This window comes from Podarcis raffonei, chromosome 10, assembly GCF_027172205.1.
Source record: "Podarcis raffonei isolate rPodRaf1 chromosome 10, rPodRaf1.pri, whole genome shotgun sequence".
Classification (NCBI taxonomy): domain Eukaryota; kingdom Metazoa; phylum Chordata; class Lepidosauria; order Squamata; family Lacertidae; genus Podarcis; species Podarcis raffonei.
In genome coordinates, this window is record NC_070611.1 from 23,459,267 (window position 1) to 23,478,737 (window position 19,471).

Genomic DNA, 19,471 nt, shown 5'->3' on the forward strand with positions numbered 1-19,471 from the left:
TATTTTTACCAATCCTGCATCATGCGGTTGCAGCCGTTTAAAAATACAACATTAAAATTGGATTTAAAAATCACAGTCAATGAAGATGGGCAAGTCTTCTGAAATGTACATCTCAGGTGTCAAAGGCCAGGGTCAAGTGGTGCATCTTCATCATACAACAAAAACGACAGGAGATATCAAACACCTCTGTAGGGAGGAAATTTCCCAGCTTAGGGGCTACTGCAGAGAATGCACTCCCTGTGCCAACGCCCCACCTGACTTTCTGAGGGTGGTGAAACTACCAACAGGTAGTTTCCTGTAAAAGATTCCTGTCTGGTACTACTACCAGTCAATGTTGACAATACTACGAGATGGACCAGTGGTCTGATGCATCCCATGTTCTGTGTTCTAAGTTCATATATCTTTTTCAGTTGCTGCCCCTTTGCTTGCATATCATCTTTTTCACAGATGTCGGTCCTTTCTGATGCAAACCAGGAAGCTGGTTTTCCTTATTATTATTATTATTTTGCATTTTAAAAACAGACAATATGTATGTGTTGCTTTTTTTTGTTTTAAAGGCCTAAAATAAATAGGATGTGGGCTTGCCACAGTGACTGCCTGATTAGAACTGACACAAAGAATTTTCTACAGCTGGGCTTGGTTTGAGATGGTGATCACCAGAGCTCAGCCCCAGAACCCTTTCATATTCCGGAGGATGAGATCAGCTTTGGAATATGAGAAGTAAGAATGCAGAAGATGGTGCATCTACAAGTTATGTGCTGATGCAATTTGACTCCCCACCAAGTAGTTGTATAAGAAGTAGGATCTGTCAGTTTTGGACCTCTCAGTTTCTCATGTTTCCAATCTTAACATCAGTTCTCCACATTCTGCAGCAATTTGCAGTTCAAAAATCCTCATGACATCTCACCAGCATTTTAGTGTGAATTTCTCCCAACAAGCATATTCTTATATGCTGTTTGCATTTTTGTAAACAAATCTACCTAATACATTGCCTTTTTGTGCCATGTTCATTGCCATTTTCATTTTTATGCCCAACCCCCCCCTTTTTGGAAAACAGTTGGAGAACTGCATTGCAAAATTCAGATAAATGCAAATTTGAAAGGATAGCTGTGTTTCAGTTTGCACATTGTTTCAGAAGTGCAAATTTAATAGATTCTGCTTTAAATTGCTCCTCCATCCCTAATAAGAAGGCATGTGTTTTGAAAATTGAGATTCCTAGGTCTGGAAGACCTGGCCAGTCCCTTTGGCAGATGTGAAAATAGTGACGGTTTGGAAGCTCCCTTCGAGTCCCACGAGGAAAAAAAAGAGATGCACTTTTACTATGCTAGGAGATTCCATGGTTAGAGGAAGAGATTAACTAAACTGAAACTTGACACACAGCAGCTTGACTAAGAGCTCATTATGTCTACTCATTCCTCTGCACTTACATAGCCAAAGAGTAAATGTAATTGAATCTGCCAGCTCCACTCTGCGTGATGGCGTCTCAAAAAGGAGCCCGCCTGCCTATAGGTGTGCACATAGAGTCCTCTTTCAGATGTTCTGTGACCACATGGACATTAGAGCTGATGCATACAGCCCTGCTCCTCATTTTACATGCTCACTATGCATGTGGAAAGGGGATTAAATATTTGAGCTGCTTAAATGTTTTGGGTATATTCTTTATTCATTCACAAAAAACCCACAAAATTTTATTAATATCTGTAATTTCCTATTCCCGCCCCCCAACAAAACCTGGTAGGATTCGCTTGTATAAAGACTTGTAGGTGATGCTTATTCATCTCAGAGGACATTGAGGAAGCAATCTAAATAACTACGAATCATCTATTTTGTTAAGATCTTCAATTAAGGATCCTGTAGATACTTCAGTTTCAAGCAAATAGCAAGCCAGTGTAGTCTACAATGTGCATGTCAATTTAATTGTCACCATTCAGTTAAAGGATGATCGGAAAGGCGACAGAACTAGAATATATATATATATATATATATATATATATATATATATATATGAAAATTATGATGAGAAGAATACATTTTGTCTTACTACTCAGGAATAAAATAAAGGTGGTTAAGCTGGAAATGTGCTTAGCTTTCAAATCCTACATATTAAACACAGCTTGCTCTTGAATAAGAATTCTGAACATTCTTTAAAACCTATCTCTATGAAGACATAAAAAGATATGAGAATTTTCTGGAAGTGACAGGATAAAGACACACAAGGCTTCCAATTGGCACTTGCTGGTTACAGTTTAAGCAGTGGTAGTTGCTTCAGTTCGGCGATAGCTAAAGACTTTTATTCTACATCCCATTAGTAAGAATAGTTGGGAAGAACTGCCAGTTGCCCATATCTTTGTGTTTATATGGAGCAAGCAACTGACAGAAAAAGAGGGTAGAGTTACAGTACTGTGATACTGTTACATACAGGTGGCGTGCAACAGTTGTGTGACTCCTGTGTATCTCGTGCAAGGTTGTTATAATAATTAACATTTACACACCTCTTAATGCTAAAATAGGCTTCTCAACATATTACTGTTAGAATTTCTGCACCGTGATTGCAGTCATGGGATTGTTGTCTGTCACATGACAATGTATGTTTTGACTCCACAGAGTGGGGAGTGACAGAGACAGGATGTTTGTGTTACTGTGTTCCGTGAAGTGGGACTATTGTCCTTTGTTCTTTCTCTCTGCTATCTGATGCTAGAGAGAGAGGGAGCCATGCTGCAGTGCTCCGTGTGTGTTTATATGTAAATAAAGTTGATTAGCCAAAATGCTGAGTTGCTGAGGTCTGTTATGTAAGCTGCGAAGACTCTGTGGATCCCTAAGTGTGCTGGTGTCTGTTGGCATCGGTCGGTGTGATGTTCGGGCTGAAGAAAGCTTTTGAAGCTCCCGAACGATAGACCAGGAGGGAGAGAACATGCTAGTCGGGCATGTGTCTCTGCCAGGGTCCTACTCGAGTGTAGGACAAGCTCCTGACATAAAAACCAATTACAGGAGAATTAAAATATACATGTACATAATTGAAATGTGCATTAAAACAACACAACAATTAAAGCAGGATAGTCAGGTTGAAAAGATGTGGGAGCAAGTGCCTCTTCAAGGGAACCAGTGGTATGCCAGTACAGATGAGACCGCTCATATTTCAGCAAAGAGTACTTTCTATAACACTAGTGCCCCCAGTGAAAATGAAGGCTTCCACATCATAAGTCAATAATCATTAGGCCACAGCAAGTCTAACTGGGTTTCATTTGTTCTTGATGCTCTTATCGGGTCATGGAGAAGCCCACCAGTATAGAAATAAAATAAACTTTCGAATATAAAGTAGAAATACTAAAAAAGATCTTGAAAGGAAAGAGAAATCGTCTGTTTGACTGGAGCCAGGATGAAGCATTAGAATAATGACACTGCTCAAATACGTTTGGGTTCTTAAAGACCACTTCAATAGATTTCCACTATTTCCTTTCCTGAAGGAAGTTGTTCTTGCTATGTTCTTCTCACACGCCTGCTTTTTTCCTTTCCATTTGGGCCACGTCTGTGAGATCTGCCTCCTTGTTTCTGTGCTCATTATCGCAAAATAGAGAAAAGTTATGGCCAAAGCACGTCTTTGAAATTAGGTGCCGTGCTCCAGTTTTGATAGGAGAAGATATTGCACAATGAAAGTTCTTCACATCTTCAGTTACTGTTGGATATGTAGCCAAGGAAATGTCTGGTTCTAGATGTTTGGTTATCTAGGGTTATTGGCTTGTTTTTGTTCTTGGTCTTGCTTCTGTTACATATTTTGTGCTCACATTTTGTATTTTTATGAGGCTCCTCACGGGGTCTCTGCCATGGGAGCATATTCACCCAGTGCTTTTCCAGCTGCACTGGCTCCCGGTGGAGTACAGGGTCAGATTTAAGGTGCTGGTTTTGACCTTTAAAGCCCTTCACGGCTCGTACCTACGGGACCGCCCTCCTGGTATGCCCCACGGAGGACCTTAAGGTCCATAAATAGCAACACCCTAGAGGTCCCGGGCCCTAAGAAAGTCAGATTAGCCTCAACCAGAGCCAGGGCCTTTTCAACTCTGGCTCCAGCCTGGTGGAACGCTCTGTCTCATGAGACCAGGGCAGTGCAGGATCTGATTTCTTTCCGCAGGGCCTGTTGTTCCACCTTGCCTTCGGCTTGGAATCAATTTGATTCCCTTCCCCTCTTCTTTTTTCCTTTCTCCTCCTGTGATGGAACTTCTGTTTGGGGACTTCCCTGGCTTTTTTCTGGCCCATGTAGGACCAGTCTGGAAAGTTAGCCTTGGTGAAGACTAGACGTTTTCATCCCCAAAAAAGTTTTTGATTTGAGTTTCCATTGAAATGAGGCTGTATTTTAATGTTTTAATGTTGTGTTTTAATCTTGTTTGTAAGTTGTATTTCAATCAATTTTTTTTTATATCAGGTGTTAGCCGCCCTGAACCCGGTCTTGGCTGGGGAGGGCGGGGTATAAATAAAATTTATTATTATAAAGCAAATTCACCTTTTTTTTGCATATTTCTCATTACACATAAGAAATTAATGAACAACAGTGCTAACATCTAGGCATATATCGCAGGTGCAGAATGATTTTTCTCATCTAGCACAGTACCATTTTAAGGCAGTTGTCCACAACATGGCCCCCAAACCCATTTTAAGGAGTTTTGTACCACAGTGCCTCTTCCTTTCCGCAAAGTATCAACAAACTGAGAAATGAATTTTGAGTTCAGGGAGATAGTTACAAATCCGCTCAGGTCTCAGGTAAGACCAGCAAGGTTATTCTCCCTTTCAACTTAACTCATATGCGAAGTGTAGTTGCAGTAATCCTGTTATTGGAAAATATGCTATGGCATTAATTCAAAATCGGACATCAGGGGCCATAACCAGGCATCATTCTGCATATGAAACGCACATCAGCCTCACTCAAGTTTCTGAATATGGAACAATGGCAGTCTTTGACCCTTAACATTTAATTTTGTTTTATACAAGATAAGGGCAAAGTCTGCCTTTAGATGCATATTTTCTACCTCCCGCTGCGATTAAGACATGAATACGCATCTGAAAAGGAATTTTGTTCTTAAGTGTCTGCATATGCCTTTCACCTTACAAACCATGAATTTATTCTGATTCACTCACCCCTAACTTTTCTGACTCTCTCTCTCTCTCTCTCTCTCTCTCTCTCTCTCTCTCTCTCTCTCCCTATCCCTTTATTTCCCCCACAGCTTTCAAGTAGCATTTTGGATATATACAACAGTGACCAAGGAATGCCAGCTGCTAATATGGGCCTCACGAATGCATCCTGCCCATCTAATTTGCCTGTTAAAAGGGAAATCACAGGTAATATAACGCTGAGATGTTGGCACAGGCTTATCATTTTGAAAATAACAGTACCAGCCTTTCTCCCACCCCACAGAAGTCCATTCTGCATGATCCTAGCCAGTGCTTTTATTCAAGAGAAATAGGTGTCAGAACTCACCAGGAAGCTGTTATAGTAAGTCATCAGGTGACTCGGGGCAGCCCTGAACAGATGCCAGCTTGACAACAGCTGCGTTCACACCCCCACACCCCCGCAGGAGTGCTAAAACCTATGGCAAGCTGTCTCCTTAGCTAGTTTGGGGGTTGCCCCTGGTTCTGGTGCAGGTCAAATAAATGTGCCCCCACTCCCCTGTTATCTTAGATTCAGGTGTTTGGCTAGGGCAGCTCAGAAAGGGTCTCGTGCAAACTGAAATTGAAATACTTTATTGTCACTTGTACAACTTGTATACAGTGAGATTACACGAGCAACCCTCACTCAGCTCTCTTAGTCTTAATTCCCCTCGTTTACTGACGCACGCACACCAAACCCGAAAGTCAGTTGCCCTGTTGTTATCTTTTCATTCAGCAGCCTAACAGCCCACGGATAGAAGCTGCTCTTTACCCTGTTGGTGCGACTAATCATGCTTCTATATCTTCTGCCCAAGGGCAGGAGATCAAGAAAGTGCCGGCCAGGGTGTGAATCATCCCTGAGAATTTTCCTCACTCTCCTGAGGCAACGTTCTTCCGTGATGTCATCCAGCGGATTCATGGGACAGCCCACAATATCTTGTGCTGTATTCACCACCCACTGTAGACACTTCCTATCAGTTGATGTCAAACCAGCGTACCACACCATGATGCAGTATGAAAGGACATTTTCTATTGTGGACCGGTAGAAGGAGATCATTAAATGCACACATGTAGAGGCCTGGCTGGAAAGCTTAAAGCCCACCGCTGCTACACGGAAGGCAGATTGAAGAAAAGGAAATATGAATTGGCATTGTCCTGTAGCTTGACCAATCACAGCTAGGAGTTAGCTGGAGTCATGTCTATATATACAAAAGTGTAGACACTGGCCAGCTTCTGTTTTGACTTGAAACGTTTGTTTTGGGCTTCTCAGAAGTGAGTAAAAGCAAGAAGCGGGTAGGGGGAGTGCTGGTCCACAATGGTGCCCACCTGAGAGGTGCCAGAACTGCGCTTTGGTGAACTCTGGCTGAAAGCTAGCTAAGACTCTTGGAGAAATGTCATCGGTCAGCCAGCAGCCACTGGAAGATGCCCTGCAGCAACTTTTGGCTCCTTCAATGTTCCCTCAGTTATGCACACACAGTTTGCCACCCACCTTTGGCTCTGCACTAGTTTTGACCACTTCCTCCATACTTTAGAGGGGGGGTGAGTTGGGTACCCACCAGATGTTATTTCCATCATCCCCCACCATTGGCCATACTGGCTGGGGCTGATGGGGGGTGCAATCCAGCCACATCTGGAAGACACCGCATTATCTCCCCTTGGTTTTGAATGACTGTCTAATAATCTATAGTTGGGTCCAATAATCTATAAGAGCAATTTTTGCAGAATACATGTACTATTAAATATCATATGCCCTTGATGTTTTGACTTATTTGATTCATTTTCAGATGTTGACCTATAAAGGATTAATTAGCTGCTACTAATAAACCACATTAAACCACAGAGCCTAGGGCTTGCCGATCAGAAGGTCGGTGGTTCGAATCCCCGCAACGGGGTGAGCTCCCGTTGCTCGGTCCCTGCTCCTGCCAACCTAGCAGTTCGAAAGCACGTCAAAGTGCAAGTAGATAAATAAGCCCTTTGAAATGCATGTTTTGAGGGATAAAGCTGGAGCAAAACAAGTTAATACTTTAATTTTGTTTTTCCAAACTGCCCTGAACTTTACATTTCCTCATTGATTTTGCAAGGCCTTGGTCAGGCCTTGCAAAGGTCTTGTCCTGCTTCCTCAGGACAGAATGTTCCCAAAGATGAGTTATTTCTTAGTTCTGTCTAGCTGGGTAAGCTTCAAAGCAGCGATCTTTCTGGATATAGCGCTGCTAATAAACCTAATTACTGTAGGAAACATAGCAGATTCGGGCACATTTGGGCTTCTGATCGATGGTATAAATAAGTTACCGTCCATTAAAATTTGTTCCAAGTTGCCACAAATGACTCTCTTAAAGGTTCACAATACATCTATTCATGGAAAATCCGTATTAATGGATTAACAACTTTAAAAGTTACATTCATTTAATCCAAAGAATGCTAACAACTGTGTACAGTGTTATCAGTGCAATGCAAAAGGAACAAAGAGGGGGGTTTCCTCTCCCCCTTCCCCAATATGACTATTTAAGAAATCTGATTATTTCTTGCATGATGGGAAGGGAAACTCAAAATCACTCTGGGTGCTTACCCTCCCCATGGTAAAGTACAGAAAATTAGAAAATTGCTAAATGCCATGATCTTCTTTTTCAGTTTCTAAAAATTAAAAATGCATGATGGCTATAAAAAAATAATAATCCCTGGCACACATAGAACGGCAACACATGCTGTAAACAGCAACTGACAAACTGCAGGAAGTGGTACAATCATCTTCGGTAAATCAGGGAGTACATAAAATTGCTTGAAGGCTCGCCTGAAAAAGTTGCGCAATTAAAAGGTCCTGTTGTTACGCAGAGCAATTTCTGGAATTGTGACCCAATGACTGTTTAAACAGTTTTTGCTTTCTGTCAGAAACAGATACTCGAGCAATGGCAAAGGAGAGGCAAAAAAAGGATAACCATAATCTCAGTGAGTATATTTACATGAACTGTTGTCTGTAGGTTGTACAGGGTGGGGAAGTACCTGCTAATGCTGAAGGATATACAGTGGTACCTTGGGTTACATACGCTTCAGGTTACATACACTTCAGGTTACAGACTCTGCTAACCCAGAAATATTACCTCAAGTTAAGAACTTTGCTTCAGGATGAGAACAGAAATCGTGCTCCGGCGGCGCAGCAGCAGCAGGAGGCCCCATTAGCTAAAGTGGTGCTTCAGGTTAAGAACAGTTTAAGGTTAAGTACAGACCTCCGGAACGAATTAAGTACTCAACCTGAGGTACCACTGTACTTGGGTTCCTTTATGTGCAAAGCAGACACAGTACAAAAATGCACGTGCGTAAAGGGAGATCAGCCTCATTCCTGACACCCAGAATGTTGTCTTACATATTTAATGTTTTGCCTGCACTGAAATAGCATGTTTACCTATGGGAGAAACCATAGCCTTGCCTACTGAAGGGTGGTGGTAGCTATGTGTTGCATGCAAAATGTCCAAAGTTCAATCACTTGCATTTCCAGCTGCAAGGTTCTCAACTGGCAGGACTGAGAGAGGCCTTTTGAGCCCAGGGATGTTGATGAAGCTGGCCCAAGCCAGGCTTGCAGATTAACTGGCTTTGATCTTGATCAAAGCCAGAAGGGAACGCCATCTGCCATTCCTGGATTTTCTCTCCCGCCCTGGCTGTTTGTTAGAAAGCAAAAGAACCTTGCACTTAAAAGCAGAGCTATATGACTAATGCCATATTATTATTATTATTATTATTATTGTTTGTTCATTTCTACCCCACTTTTATGCCCAAATGACACATGTAATTTGACTCTCAGTTAGCAAAACCAGGGCAGATGCAACTGCAGACTATAGCTGGCTAGGGCAGTGGTTCTTGAGTATAGATATAAGATATAGATGTGTGCTTGGCCACTGGTCACATTGGCTTTTCACCTATTGTGTCATTCTTTCCTTCCTTGCAACTGTCTGGGTCAGAGAGTTACTTCAATCTCCTTTTCATTGATTTGGTTGAGTTCGTCATAACTCAACAGGAATGGTTCAGTTTCTGAGAACAGTGCCCCTCAACCTGAGGGAACCTTTGCGGGATGAATATATAGCGTTAATAATAATAATTTCTGCAGTTGGGTAGGCCAGGAGGGGAAATCCTTTGGGCCTGTCTTGCCAGAGATGGATGCTTGGGAAACCAAGCCAAGGCCTCCCACTTTTTGAGGGCGTGGTCTAGGAAGAGGAGTCAAAATATCTAACTTGCTGTCTTAATTAGTAATTCGATCTAGGCTGGGTGGCGCTGTGGGTTAAACCACAGAGCCTAGGACTTGCCGATCAGAAGGTCGGCGGTTTGAATCCCAACAACAGGGTAAGCTCCCATTGCTCAGTCCCTGCTCCTGCCAACCTAGCAGTTTGAAAGCAAGTCAAAGTGCAAATAGATAAATAGGTACCGCCCCGGCGGGAAGATAAACAGCGTTTCCATGCGCTGCTCTGATTCGCCAGAAGCGGCTTAGTCATGCTGGCCACATGACCCGGCTGCCTCGGCCAGTAAAGTGAGATGAGCACCGCAACCCCAGAGTCGGCCACGACTGGACCTAATGGTCAGGGGTCCCTTTACCTTTACCTAGGCTGAGAGTGCCCAGATGTGGAGGCTGGGTGTATGGGTGACATTCGATGCCACAATTGTAGTCTGAGAGCAAGCAGTAACCTCTTGACTGAACCTCCTGGCTCCAGTGTGGTTGAACTAGCACCTCACGGATTGAGTATTTTCAGATGTTACAAAGAGGGTGGCGTTGTGATATTTCGAAAGAGGCCCAGCATTTCACTGCCTGCTGATGAATTACATCCGTTCTGTTACATGCTGCTATTATTACAATCTCTTGTTTTCATAGTTGAAAGAAGAAGACGGTACAACATTAATTACCGGATCAAGGAGCTTGGTACACTTATCCCAAAGTCTAATGATCCGTGAGTTCGGCTGTCATTTCTGTCATTGTTTCTACTGCTTAAATATAATGAAAGGGGCTGAAGATGAAATAGATTTGCTAGATGTCAAGGTTAACTTGGACAGTTTGGTTTCACATCATTGTTCTCCCAGCAGACGTCTGCGGAATTGTTGATATTTGATTAATTCAGATCCACCTCCCCTTTCCCTACATAATTCTTCAGGTTCACATGCAATACATAGCATTTTGGGCAGAATCCCCAGGATCAGACATGTATATATGCTATGCAGGGCTGTATATAGTTTGACCAAACTGCGGGAGGCAGTGGAGGACAGAGGTGCCTGGCGTTCTCTGGTCCATGGGGTCACGAAGAGTCGGACACGACTAAACGACTAAACAACAACAATAGAGAGAGAGAGAGAGAGAGAGAGAGAGAGAGAGAGAACCAGAACTCATCATGACTGCCTCCCTTGTTCTCTTATTATGGAAATGGTGTCCACCTGAAAGGTGCTGGAAGTGAGCTCCAGTTCAAAAAAAGCCCTGGCTCTATGATGTCTGATACTGTCTTGACAAGTCAAAAGAATGTGCAATACAATGGAACAAATATTTGCTTTTGCAAATATTTTTATTTATTTACTAAATTTCTATCTCAGCCTTCCTTCCAATGCAATTAAAAATAGAAGAATTTTTTTTTTTAACAATTCAAAACCTGCTCCTCCAAAAACAGGTAAAACAGTCACATATTCTCACAACTGAGGGAAGAAATGTTGGGGTTGGGGAAGGAGTTCTACTTAACCTTTTATATGCTGGCCACTTCCCCATACTAAATCAGTTCTCCAACTAGATTTGCTGTTTAGCTGAAGTGAAATTAATAATAATAATAATAATAATAATAATAATAATAATAATTCATTTATACCCCACCCATCTGGCAGGGTTTTCCCAGCCACTCTGGGCGGCTTACAACAGAATATTAAAAACACAATAAAAGAGCAAACATTAAAAACTTCCCTAAACAGAGTTTAAGTCAGGTAGTTGTTTATTTCCTTGACATCTGATGGGAGGGCGTTCCACTACTGAGAAAGCCCTCTGCCTGGTTCCCCTGTAACCTCACTTCTCGCAGTGAGGGAACCGCCAGAAGGCCCTCGGAGCTGAACCTCAGTGTCTGGGCTGAAAGATGGGGGTGGAGATGCTCCTTCAGGTATACTGAGCCGAGGCCATTTAGGGCTTTAAAGGACAGCACCAACACTTTGAATTGTGCTTGGAAACGTACTGGGAGCCAATGTAGGTCTTTCAAGATTGGTGTTATGTGGTCTTGGCGGCCACTCCCAGTCACCAGTCTAGCTGCCGTATTCTGTATTAGTTGTAGTTTCCGGGTCACTTTCAAAGGCAGCCCCACATAGAGCGCATTGCAGTGAAAAACCTGTGCTGCTCCTCTCTGCTTGGCAATAACAAAAATGCTTTATGGTTTCATGGGCTTCACACACCTCCCCCCAAAAAGCTGAGAAATCTTCTTAAAATTATTGTGGTAAATAGGATTACCAAAGGACCTGTTTTTAACTTGGGGGGGGGGACTTTATTGGATGGTTGCCCCATTTCTTTTATTTGAATTTGAACATGTTGGCAGAAAGAGTTGAAGTTAAAATGATGAAAATAACTAGACAAGGAGAAACAGGAAGAGTAGGAATAAATAGACAGCAGACAAATGGAAGAACTGGGGGCGTGGGTGGCGCTGTGGTCTAAACCACTGAGCCTCTTGGGCTTGCCGATCAGAAGGTCAGCAGTTCGAATCCCTGTGACGGGGTGAGCTCCCGTTGCTCTGTCCCAGCTCCTGCCAACCTAGCAGTTCAAAAGCACACCAGTGCAAGTAGATAAATAGGTACCGCTGTGTCAGGAAGGTAAACGGTGTTCCTGTGCACTCTGGCTTCCGTCACAGTGTTCCGTTGCGCCAGAAGCGGTTTAGTCATGCTGTCCACATGACCTGAAAAGCTGTCTGTGGACAAACGGCGGCTCCCTCGGCCTGAAAGTGAAATGAGCGCCGCAACCCCATAGTTGCCTTTGGCTGGACTTAACCATCCAGGGGTCCTTTACCCTTTTACCTTTACCCAGTGATCTGTATTGGGATGGGTGATGGTTTAGTAATTCATAAATGATTTGGAGTGAGCCATCAGGTGCGTGTTTTGGTGATGACACCAAATTATTCAGAGTGGTAAAAACAAAAGGGGAATATAAAGAGTTCCAAAAGGAACTTTCCAAACTGGATGAATCAGCAATAAATACCAACTGCAGTTCATTTTAAGTTAATTATAAAGTGAGCTGTGTGTCATCCTTCTGCCACCCCTTAACCTTGCATGGTGAAGGTGATTGACAAGGAAGGAGATCTTGGGGTCATGGTGGATAATCCAATGAAAGCATTGGCCCAGTTTGTGGCAGCTATGATAAAGAAGCATTCTACATTAGGGAAAATTTAGAAAAGGATTGATTTTTCAAAAACGCCAATATCATAACACCTTTTAAAAGTCCATAGTGCAATCACATACTTAGAATACTGAGTGCAGTTCTGGTTGTCATATCAGAAAAAGGACATCGTAGAACTGGAAAAAGTGTCCAAAAGTACAACCAAAATTCTCTGGGGCTTTTTAGTTCAGAAAAAAAGATAAGGGGAACCCTGATTGAAGGCCCCCCCCAATTGCAAATGCCTTCCTGTGCACTTCACAACTGGGACCGAGTGAGCTGTAAACCTCTGCTTCCTACAAGAGGGGGTTTGGCAAAACACCGCTGTAAATAGCATGATTTTAAAAGCCTAAAGCGGCATTAGAATTAACTGCTCAGTTTATTATTTACTGCCTATGCTTTCATCTTTGGAGTTCTAATGCCACTCCACTAAGCCTAAATGGTATGCGGTATTATGATTGTGATGCAATCATGTAGCTGCTTATTTATACAAACATTATGCCTTTCATTTTCTTGCGCATACAGCTCCACACGATGTTGGGGTGGAATATCTCTTTGACACATTTCCCCCTTCCAAGAGCTAAGAAATATTTGATTAAATTAAGGATTTTTATAACAATACAAAGCTATGTGAGACTAACATAAGTATATGGTTGATGTGACAAGCTGCGTTGAATGAACTCACCAGCGATAAACTTAGTGCAGTCATAGGCCATATATATATATATATATATATATATATATATATATATATATATATATATATATATTACGGTGCACCAACCTTGCCTCTCTCTGTCCTTGTATGCAGCGGCTACTCAGCCAGAGGGAGGACAGGCAAGTAAGGCAACCCCACAGCGCTGTTAACTACCGCTGTTCATATAAATCCCGGAAAAGATTCCCTGAATAGTAATGCAGCATAGTGTACAACATAGCATATATCGTATTTTTCACTCTATAAGATGCACCAGACCACAAGACGCACCTAGTTTTTGGAGGAGGAAAACAAGAAAAAAAATATTCTGAATCTCAGAAGCCAGAACAGCAAGAGGGATCGCTGCGCAGTGAAAGCAGCAATCCCTCTTGCTGTTCTGGCTTCTGGGATAGCTGTGCAGCCTGCATTCGCTCCATAAGACGCACACACTATTCCCCTTACTTTTTAGGAGGGAAAAAGTGAGTCTTATAGAGCAAAAAATACGGTAAATTACAATGGGTGATAGCCAACTAAGTCATATGCAGAGTAAACCCACTATTAATAGAATAGTTAAGAAGCCCTTATATAGTAAAAATTAATTCCAGAATGAAAATAAGTGTCAAAAAAAAAGTAATAAAGTGACTTTTTGTGTGTGGAAGAGCTAAATGCAACATCATTTACAGACCTATATAAATTAAGCACCTTTATCTTAGTGGTTTTATTCTATGTATGACTTACGGTAGTTGGATATCACCTGGTTGGCTTCTCTTTGTTGCAATCCAGACCTAACTAAACTTGACATTGGCTCTATTTGAATCACTGAGATTGGGAGAGGAGGGGATGGACTGATAAAAACATGAAACTTCCAGAAAGACAGAAATTCCAGGTCGCTAGGGTATAGATCACAGCTTAAGCCAGTATACCCAGTTTGGCTTCACTGGCCCTCATATGAAAATCCCTATACTTGTTGATTCAACCCAGATGTTTTGAGGGAATGACCACACTGTTTATTTGCATTGTTTTGCCAAACTTCCTTGTAAGAAGAAGCAGCTCATTACTCAGGACCAATTATATTGGCACCTTGGTCCTAAAGATCTGTACAGTTGTGAAAGTGTATAAGCTGGCAGAAACTAACATAGCTTCTGTGACACCCTATGAGACATGATCTGGGCAAGGTGCCCTCTCAACTCTACAAAGTGTCTGTCTTTCCTTATGTCACCACTTCAAATATACACCTTGATGCATGCAACTCTGTGTGATTGCAGTTGTACAATTGCAGTTGTTGGTAACTCCTCTTAAACTGCTTCAGCATGAATGTGCAATGCAATACAAGGCAATAGGTGTTCATACGGTATATTGAGAAGTTTGTTTTAGTTTGCATTAATCACACAGGTTTTGTAATATGACATAATAGTTGCTAAACTATGGTTTCTGTGTATCATCAGCAGTAGGGATCAAAACTGAGCCTTTTTTATTATTATTCCAATAAGCATAAAAGCATCCTCATTAGAAAGTCAGGAAAAAAGAGAAGTATATTTGAAATGATCTTTAAAAATTTAGGCTTAAACTCTCAGTAATGTATGTTTCCTAGTTCATTAATGTAGAAATACTGCACATAGATTTTAATCTTGGAGTTAATAATAAAAGCAATTTTCACTAAAAATATAAAAACTGTAATGGTAGAATCATGATATTGCATTTAGCTCTTCCACACACAAAAAGTCACTTTATTACTTTCTTTTGACACTTATTTTCATTCTGGGATTAATTTTACTATATAAGGGCTTCTTAACTATTCTATTAAAATTTCCATTCAGAAGCAATAATATCTAAGAGTGAATAATGGTCATGTAAATCATTATTTCATATTAATGTAAAAGATTTTGTACGTTCTTATGAATTTTGCTGACATGCACAATTGTGAAAAGGTTATCTCCACTTTCTGCAGTGATATGCGCTGGAACAAAGGAACTATTTTAAAAGCATCGGTGGAGTATATCAAGTGGTTACAAAAAGAACAACAAAGAGGCAGAGAATTAGAGCATAGACAGAAGAAATTAGAACAGGCCAATAGGAGGCTTTTGCTTCGAATTCAGGTTTGTAGCGGGATGGACCCGTTGGGGTCGAGTTTCCTTTCTCCCCCCTCCCCGCTTCTCCATCATCAAATTGTGTCTTGCAGTATCTTCCCAATCATCCACAGTGCTTTAACAGAACAATGCTGAAAAATCTTACTGATTGCAGTATTTAATTTGTGCAGCAGTACTTGTAGGGCTAGCCGCACAACGGTGTATATTGCTGTGGTTTAGAGGGGAAGACTGTAAGGACATTCTGCCCTTCGTGTATATCGGACCTAGGTAAAATCCACAGTATTGAAGGTGGGGAGGGGGAAAAACCACTCCTTATTTCATTTGTTTGTTGAAAATAGTATTTGAACACTCAAGACTCCAGGATATTGCATAGCACTTTGAAAAATGCCCGTGACATTGTGTTACCTTGGGGTATGTTGTGCCACGTTAAATTAAGGCACACATCATCTTTCCGCAGCTTTCTGTAGCAGAGCGCACATGATTTATAACATATTTAATTGGGTAAGGTATCTGGTGTGCTTCTAGATAGCATTCCTGAATTTTGGTAGATAATTAGCAAGTAGAAACGCTGGCAGGATTTTCTCATCACTTCTAAGTACTTAATGCAGGGCACAATCCATCGAAAATTAAGCTGCTGATTTCAGTGGGGGAGATTAAGCATATGCTTAACTCTCCCATTAAAATCAAGGCGATTCCAAAGGGCTTAGGTTTGGCTGGATCATGCATCCAACCGTTGATCCAGTCACAATTAGTCATTCTTAGGAGCCATTGATTTAAATGAGAAATTAAAGGTTACAATCTTGTACTCACACCTTGGAGTAAGCCCACGGAACTCTATGCGACTTACCTCTGAGTAGACATATTAGTAAGCCCTGCTGAGTTTAACGGGTCATAGTAGATGGTTAAATATCTATGATTACATTGTAATTTTCTCACTGAAATAATGGAATTTAAAAATGCTTAACTTTGGGTGGATTGAGCCGCAATGTAAATAGATGTCCATTGTTCGTAGCCATGGTACTCCTTTCAACAACTTGGTTCCTTGAAAATAAAAATTAAACACTGAAGTCTTCAATATACTCTTTTATGCTTTGAAAATGCCCATGATATTACCAGTTTTCAAACATATCAATAAACTCTGACTTGTCATAATGAGAACGAGTCTTAGGATTCTGCACCCACTGTTTCCCTTTTCTCCTCTGCCACGACTATGAGGAGGAGATCAGAACATTTTACTTCCATTTCCAATTAATTATATGTTAGCTTTATGTCTGAACTGTAGTTAAACTAAATATGGTTTATTGAAATGCATTAACTAATAAGCCATGGTTTGTAGTAGGCTAATTTCTGTAAGCTACAGTTAACACTAACCACAGTTTGTTGAAATTTGGACATAACACTAAACAGTGCTTAGCAAAAAAAACCCAAGGTTTTCCAATATCCTCCTTCTAGTTCTCCCAGGTTCATTACCATCATGACAAACCATAGTTAATCATAATGTCCACATGCCCCTATCATGCTAACCATAGTTCAGTGTAACATTTACAAGCCTGAACAGCCTTGTGTGTTCCCCTGTCCTCAAAGAAGGGCAGAAGAAGGATTTTGTCAGTGTGTAGTTTCACTTCCACAGTATCCTGGATTGCCATTATGCAAGAAGCAGAGTTTGTGGTTTTAAGCAAACTCTGGCTCATTAAACAAGCCAGCTTCACAACCTACTGTGTTCTAGTGCAATTTTGCCCTACCTGGTAGCTGCCAGATGATATAGGACTCAAGCTTCTATCAGCCCCAGCAAACATGTCCAGTGGTCAAGGATGATGGTGGGTTTAGTTCAAAACACCCGTAGGGCATCAGGTTGTGGAAGTCTGGTTTAGTATGATGTGTGAACATCACTGTTATGCTACTAAAAAACAACATGCTGTACAATGTTTGTCAGCAGTATGAATATTGCACATTTTAAACATACTGTCAAAATAGATTTCAGAATTATTTCAGATGTAGCTTTCAATTCCCTCATTACCACATCTCAGACTACAACAGGGATGGAAACCTCTGTGACATTCCAAATATTGTTGGAGTACACTTCTAATAATCCCTGACCATTGGCCATGTTGACTGGGGCTGATGGGAGTTTGAGTCCAATGACATCTGGTAGGCCACAGTTTCCCCTTTCTGGTTTACGGAAACAAAATCAACTCACCTTTTACAGTGATGTTCTAAATATTATTGTCTTAAACCACAGGAACTAGAAATACAAGCACGAGCTCATGGCCTGCCAATCATGCCTACAATCAGCACGGTGGACTTAGCATCCCATGTCATGAAACAGCAGGTCTATCAAGAAGAGAATTCAGTAGACTATTCTCAACATCTTGCTGTGGTCCACGAGCAACACTCTGACCTTGGTGATGCCTCTGCAGCCTTTTCGGATCCACTCTCGCACTTTACAGATTTGTCTTTTAGTGCCGCTTTGAAAGAGCAGAGGTTGGATGACATATTGCTGGACGATACAATATCACCATTTGGGACAGATCCACTGTTATCCTCTGTGTCTCCTGCTGTGTCCAAAGGAAGCAGCAGAAGAAGTAGCTTCAGTTCAGATGATGGAGATGATGTATAGCACGGAAAAGACTGCATAGTTAGGGTGCTGCTGTTTTGTTTTGTTTTGACTTGTTGGTGCTAAGAAAATTATGAAACATATTTATGTTGTTGCTCAGCTCAACTGGAAAAAGAAAGGAGTCAGCTGTTGTTGAGAGAACCTCCCTGGGAATATATAGTTTAGGTGTGTGCATACAACACAGATGAGCAATAGAGTGAAAAGCAGTGCTATTTTTATAGAAAAAGAGGTTCCGGAAGTCACCTCCCTTGTTCTCTTAGAATGGCACCTGAGACATGCCAGAACCCACCTGAGAGGTGCGAGAACTGAGTTCCTGTGAGTTCCCCCTGGAAAGAAGTGATGGTGAAAAGCATATCTTTGGTTGGAAGTGATCACAGTAACACTGATATTTCAAAGCTGACATTTTGCAATGGATAAGATCTAGACTTGGTCATGCCACTGAAATTTGTAGGGCCCCATTAAGACAAGACTAACTTCAGTTTTATTGATTTCAATGGATCTGCTCTCAGTGTGACCCAGTCTGGATCCAATCCACTGATTCATATTTATTTACTAATAATGCTGCAGATGTGTTTCCTTGCAATTATACACCAATATTGTACCCAGTGTTTTTTTCTAGACAAATAGGTGCCGGTATTCACCAGGAAGTTGTTACAGTAAGTGCCACACTTTTTAACAAAGACAAAAAGAGGTGCTGGTTTTGCAAACCCTTGAATACCCCCTGAAAAAAAAGCACTGGTTGTATCCCCAAAAAACCAGTGGACTGCTGTCGGGGCTGTGTTGGGCCCAAAGGCAGCCATACATGACTCAAGATTTGGAGATGGGTATAACAATTTGGGAGCCTGAAGTAAGAGATGGTGAAGCCACAACCTGAAGTTCAGCAAGCAGACGGTACTGTTCTGTTGACCAATCAAAGGCAAAAAGCTAGACTACTACTGTTTATAACAGAATCTGTCATCCCAAAGGAGCTGAGAATGGCTGCTTCCCCGGTTCAAGGGTGGACGGTGGTTGGATCCTGTTGCAATGACTCTGGGACCGACCAGAGCACCACCACCTTCCCATTAGCTCTATTCCTGGCTGCTGTGGAGCAACACGGATCCCCGCCAGACCTGGTTTGAATTTCAGCCAATCCATGGTGGCCTGGGGGCGGGCATTCAGGAGCCGACCTTGGAGCGGTAGTTTTCAGTCCAGTCTGCTCCTAGACCATATAAACTGGCCAGCACTGCTCTCCCAAAGGAGCTGAGAATACTCTGGGTCTACAGTAGCTAACCAAGCTAGGCCTGAAACTGAGAGGCACGTGGTTTAAGCACCGGAGTCTCTGTCACTGCCCTACATCCTAAAAGGTAAAGGTACCTCTGCCCGTACGGGCCAGTCTTGACAGACTCTAGGGTTGTGTGCCCATCTCACTCAAGAGGCCGGGGGCCAGCGCTGTCCGCAGACACTTCCGGGTCACATGGCCAGCGTGACATCGCTGCTCTGGCGAGCCAGAGCTGCACACGGAAACGCCGTTTACCTTCCCGCTAGTAAGCGGTCCCTATTTATCTACTTGCACCCGGGAGTGCTTTCGAACTGCTAGGTTG

The 19,471-nt window shown here is 42.0% G+C and overlaps 1 protein-coding gene across 3 annotated transcripts in view; it reads left to right on the forward strand.

Moving 5' to 3' along the window:
• TFEC (transcription factor EC) overlaps window positions 1-19,213 on the forward strand; it is a 63,465-nt gene extending 44,252 nt beyond the window's left edge. Inside the window, exons 4-8 of one of the 3 annotated variants that reach the window (XM_053407391.1) lie at window positions 5,214-5,328; window positions 8,029-8,079; window positions 9,989-10,064; window positions 15,139-15,286; window positions 17,517-19,213. In XM_053407391.1, the coding sequence (XP_053263366.1) occupies window positions 5,214-5,328; window positions 8,029-8,079; window positions 9,989-10,064; window positions 15,139-15,286; window positions 17,517-17,894 (768 nt within the window). In that variant the 3' untranslated portion in view covers window positions 17,895-19,213. Of the gene's footprint in view, window positions 1-5,213; window positions 5,329-8,022; window positions 8,080-9,988; window positions 10,065-15,138; window positions 15,287-17,516 lie in introns of all 3 variants that reach the window. The other 2 variants (XM_053407390.1, XM_053407392.1) reach the window with 2 other exon arrangements.
• The last annotated feature ends 258 nt before the right edge of the window (window positions 19,214-19,471 follow it).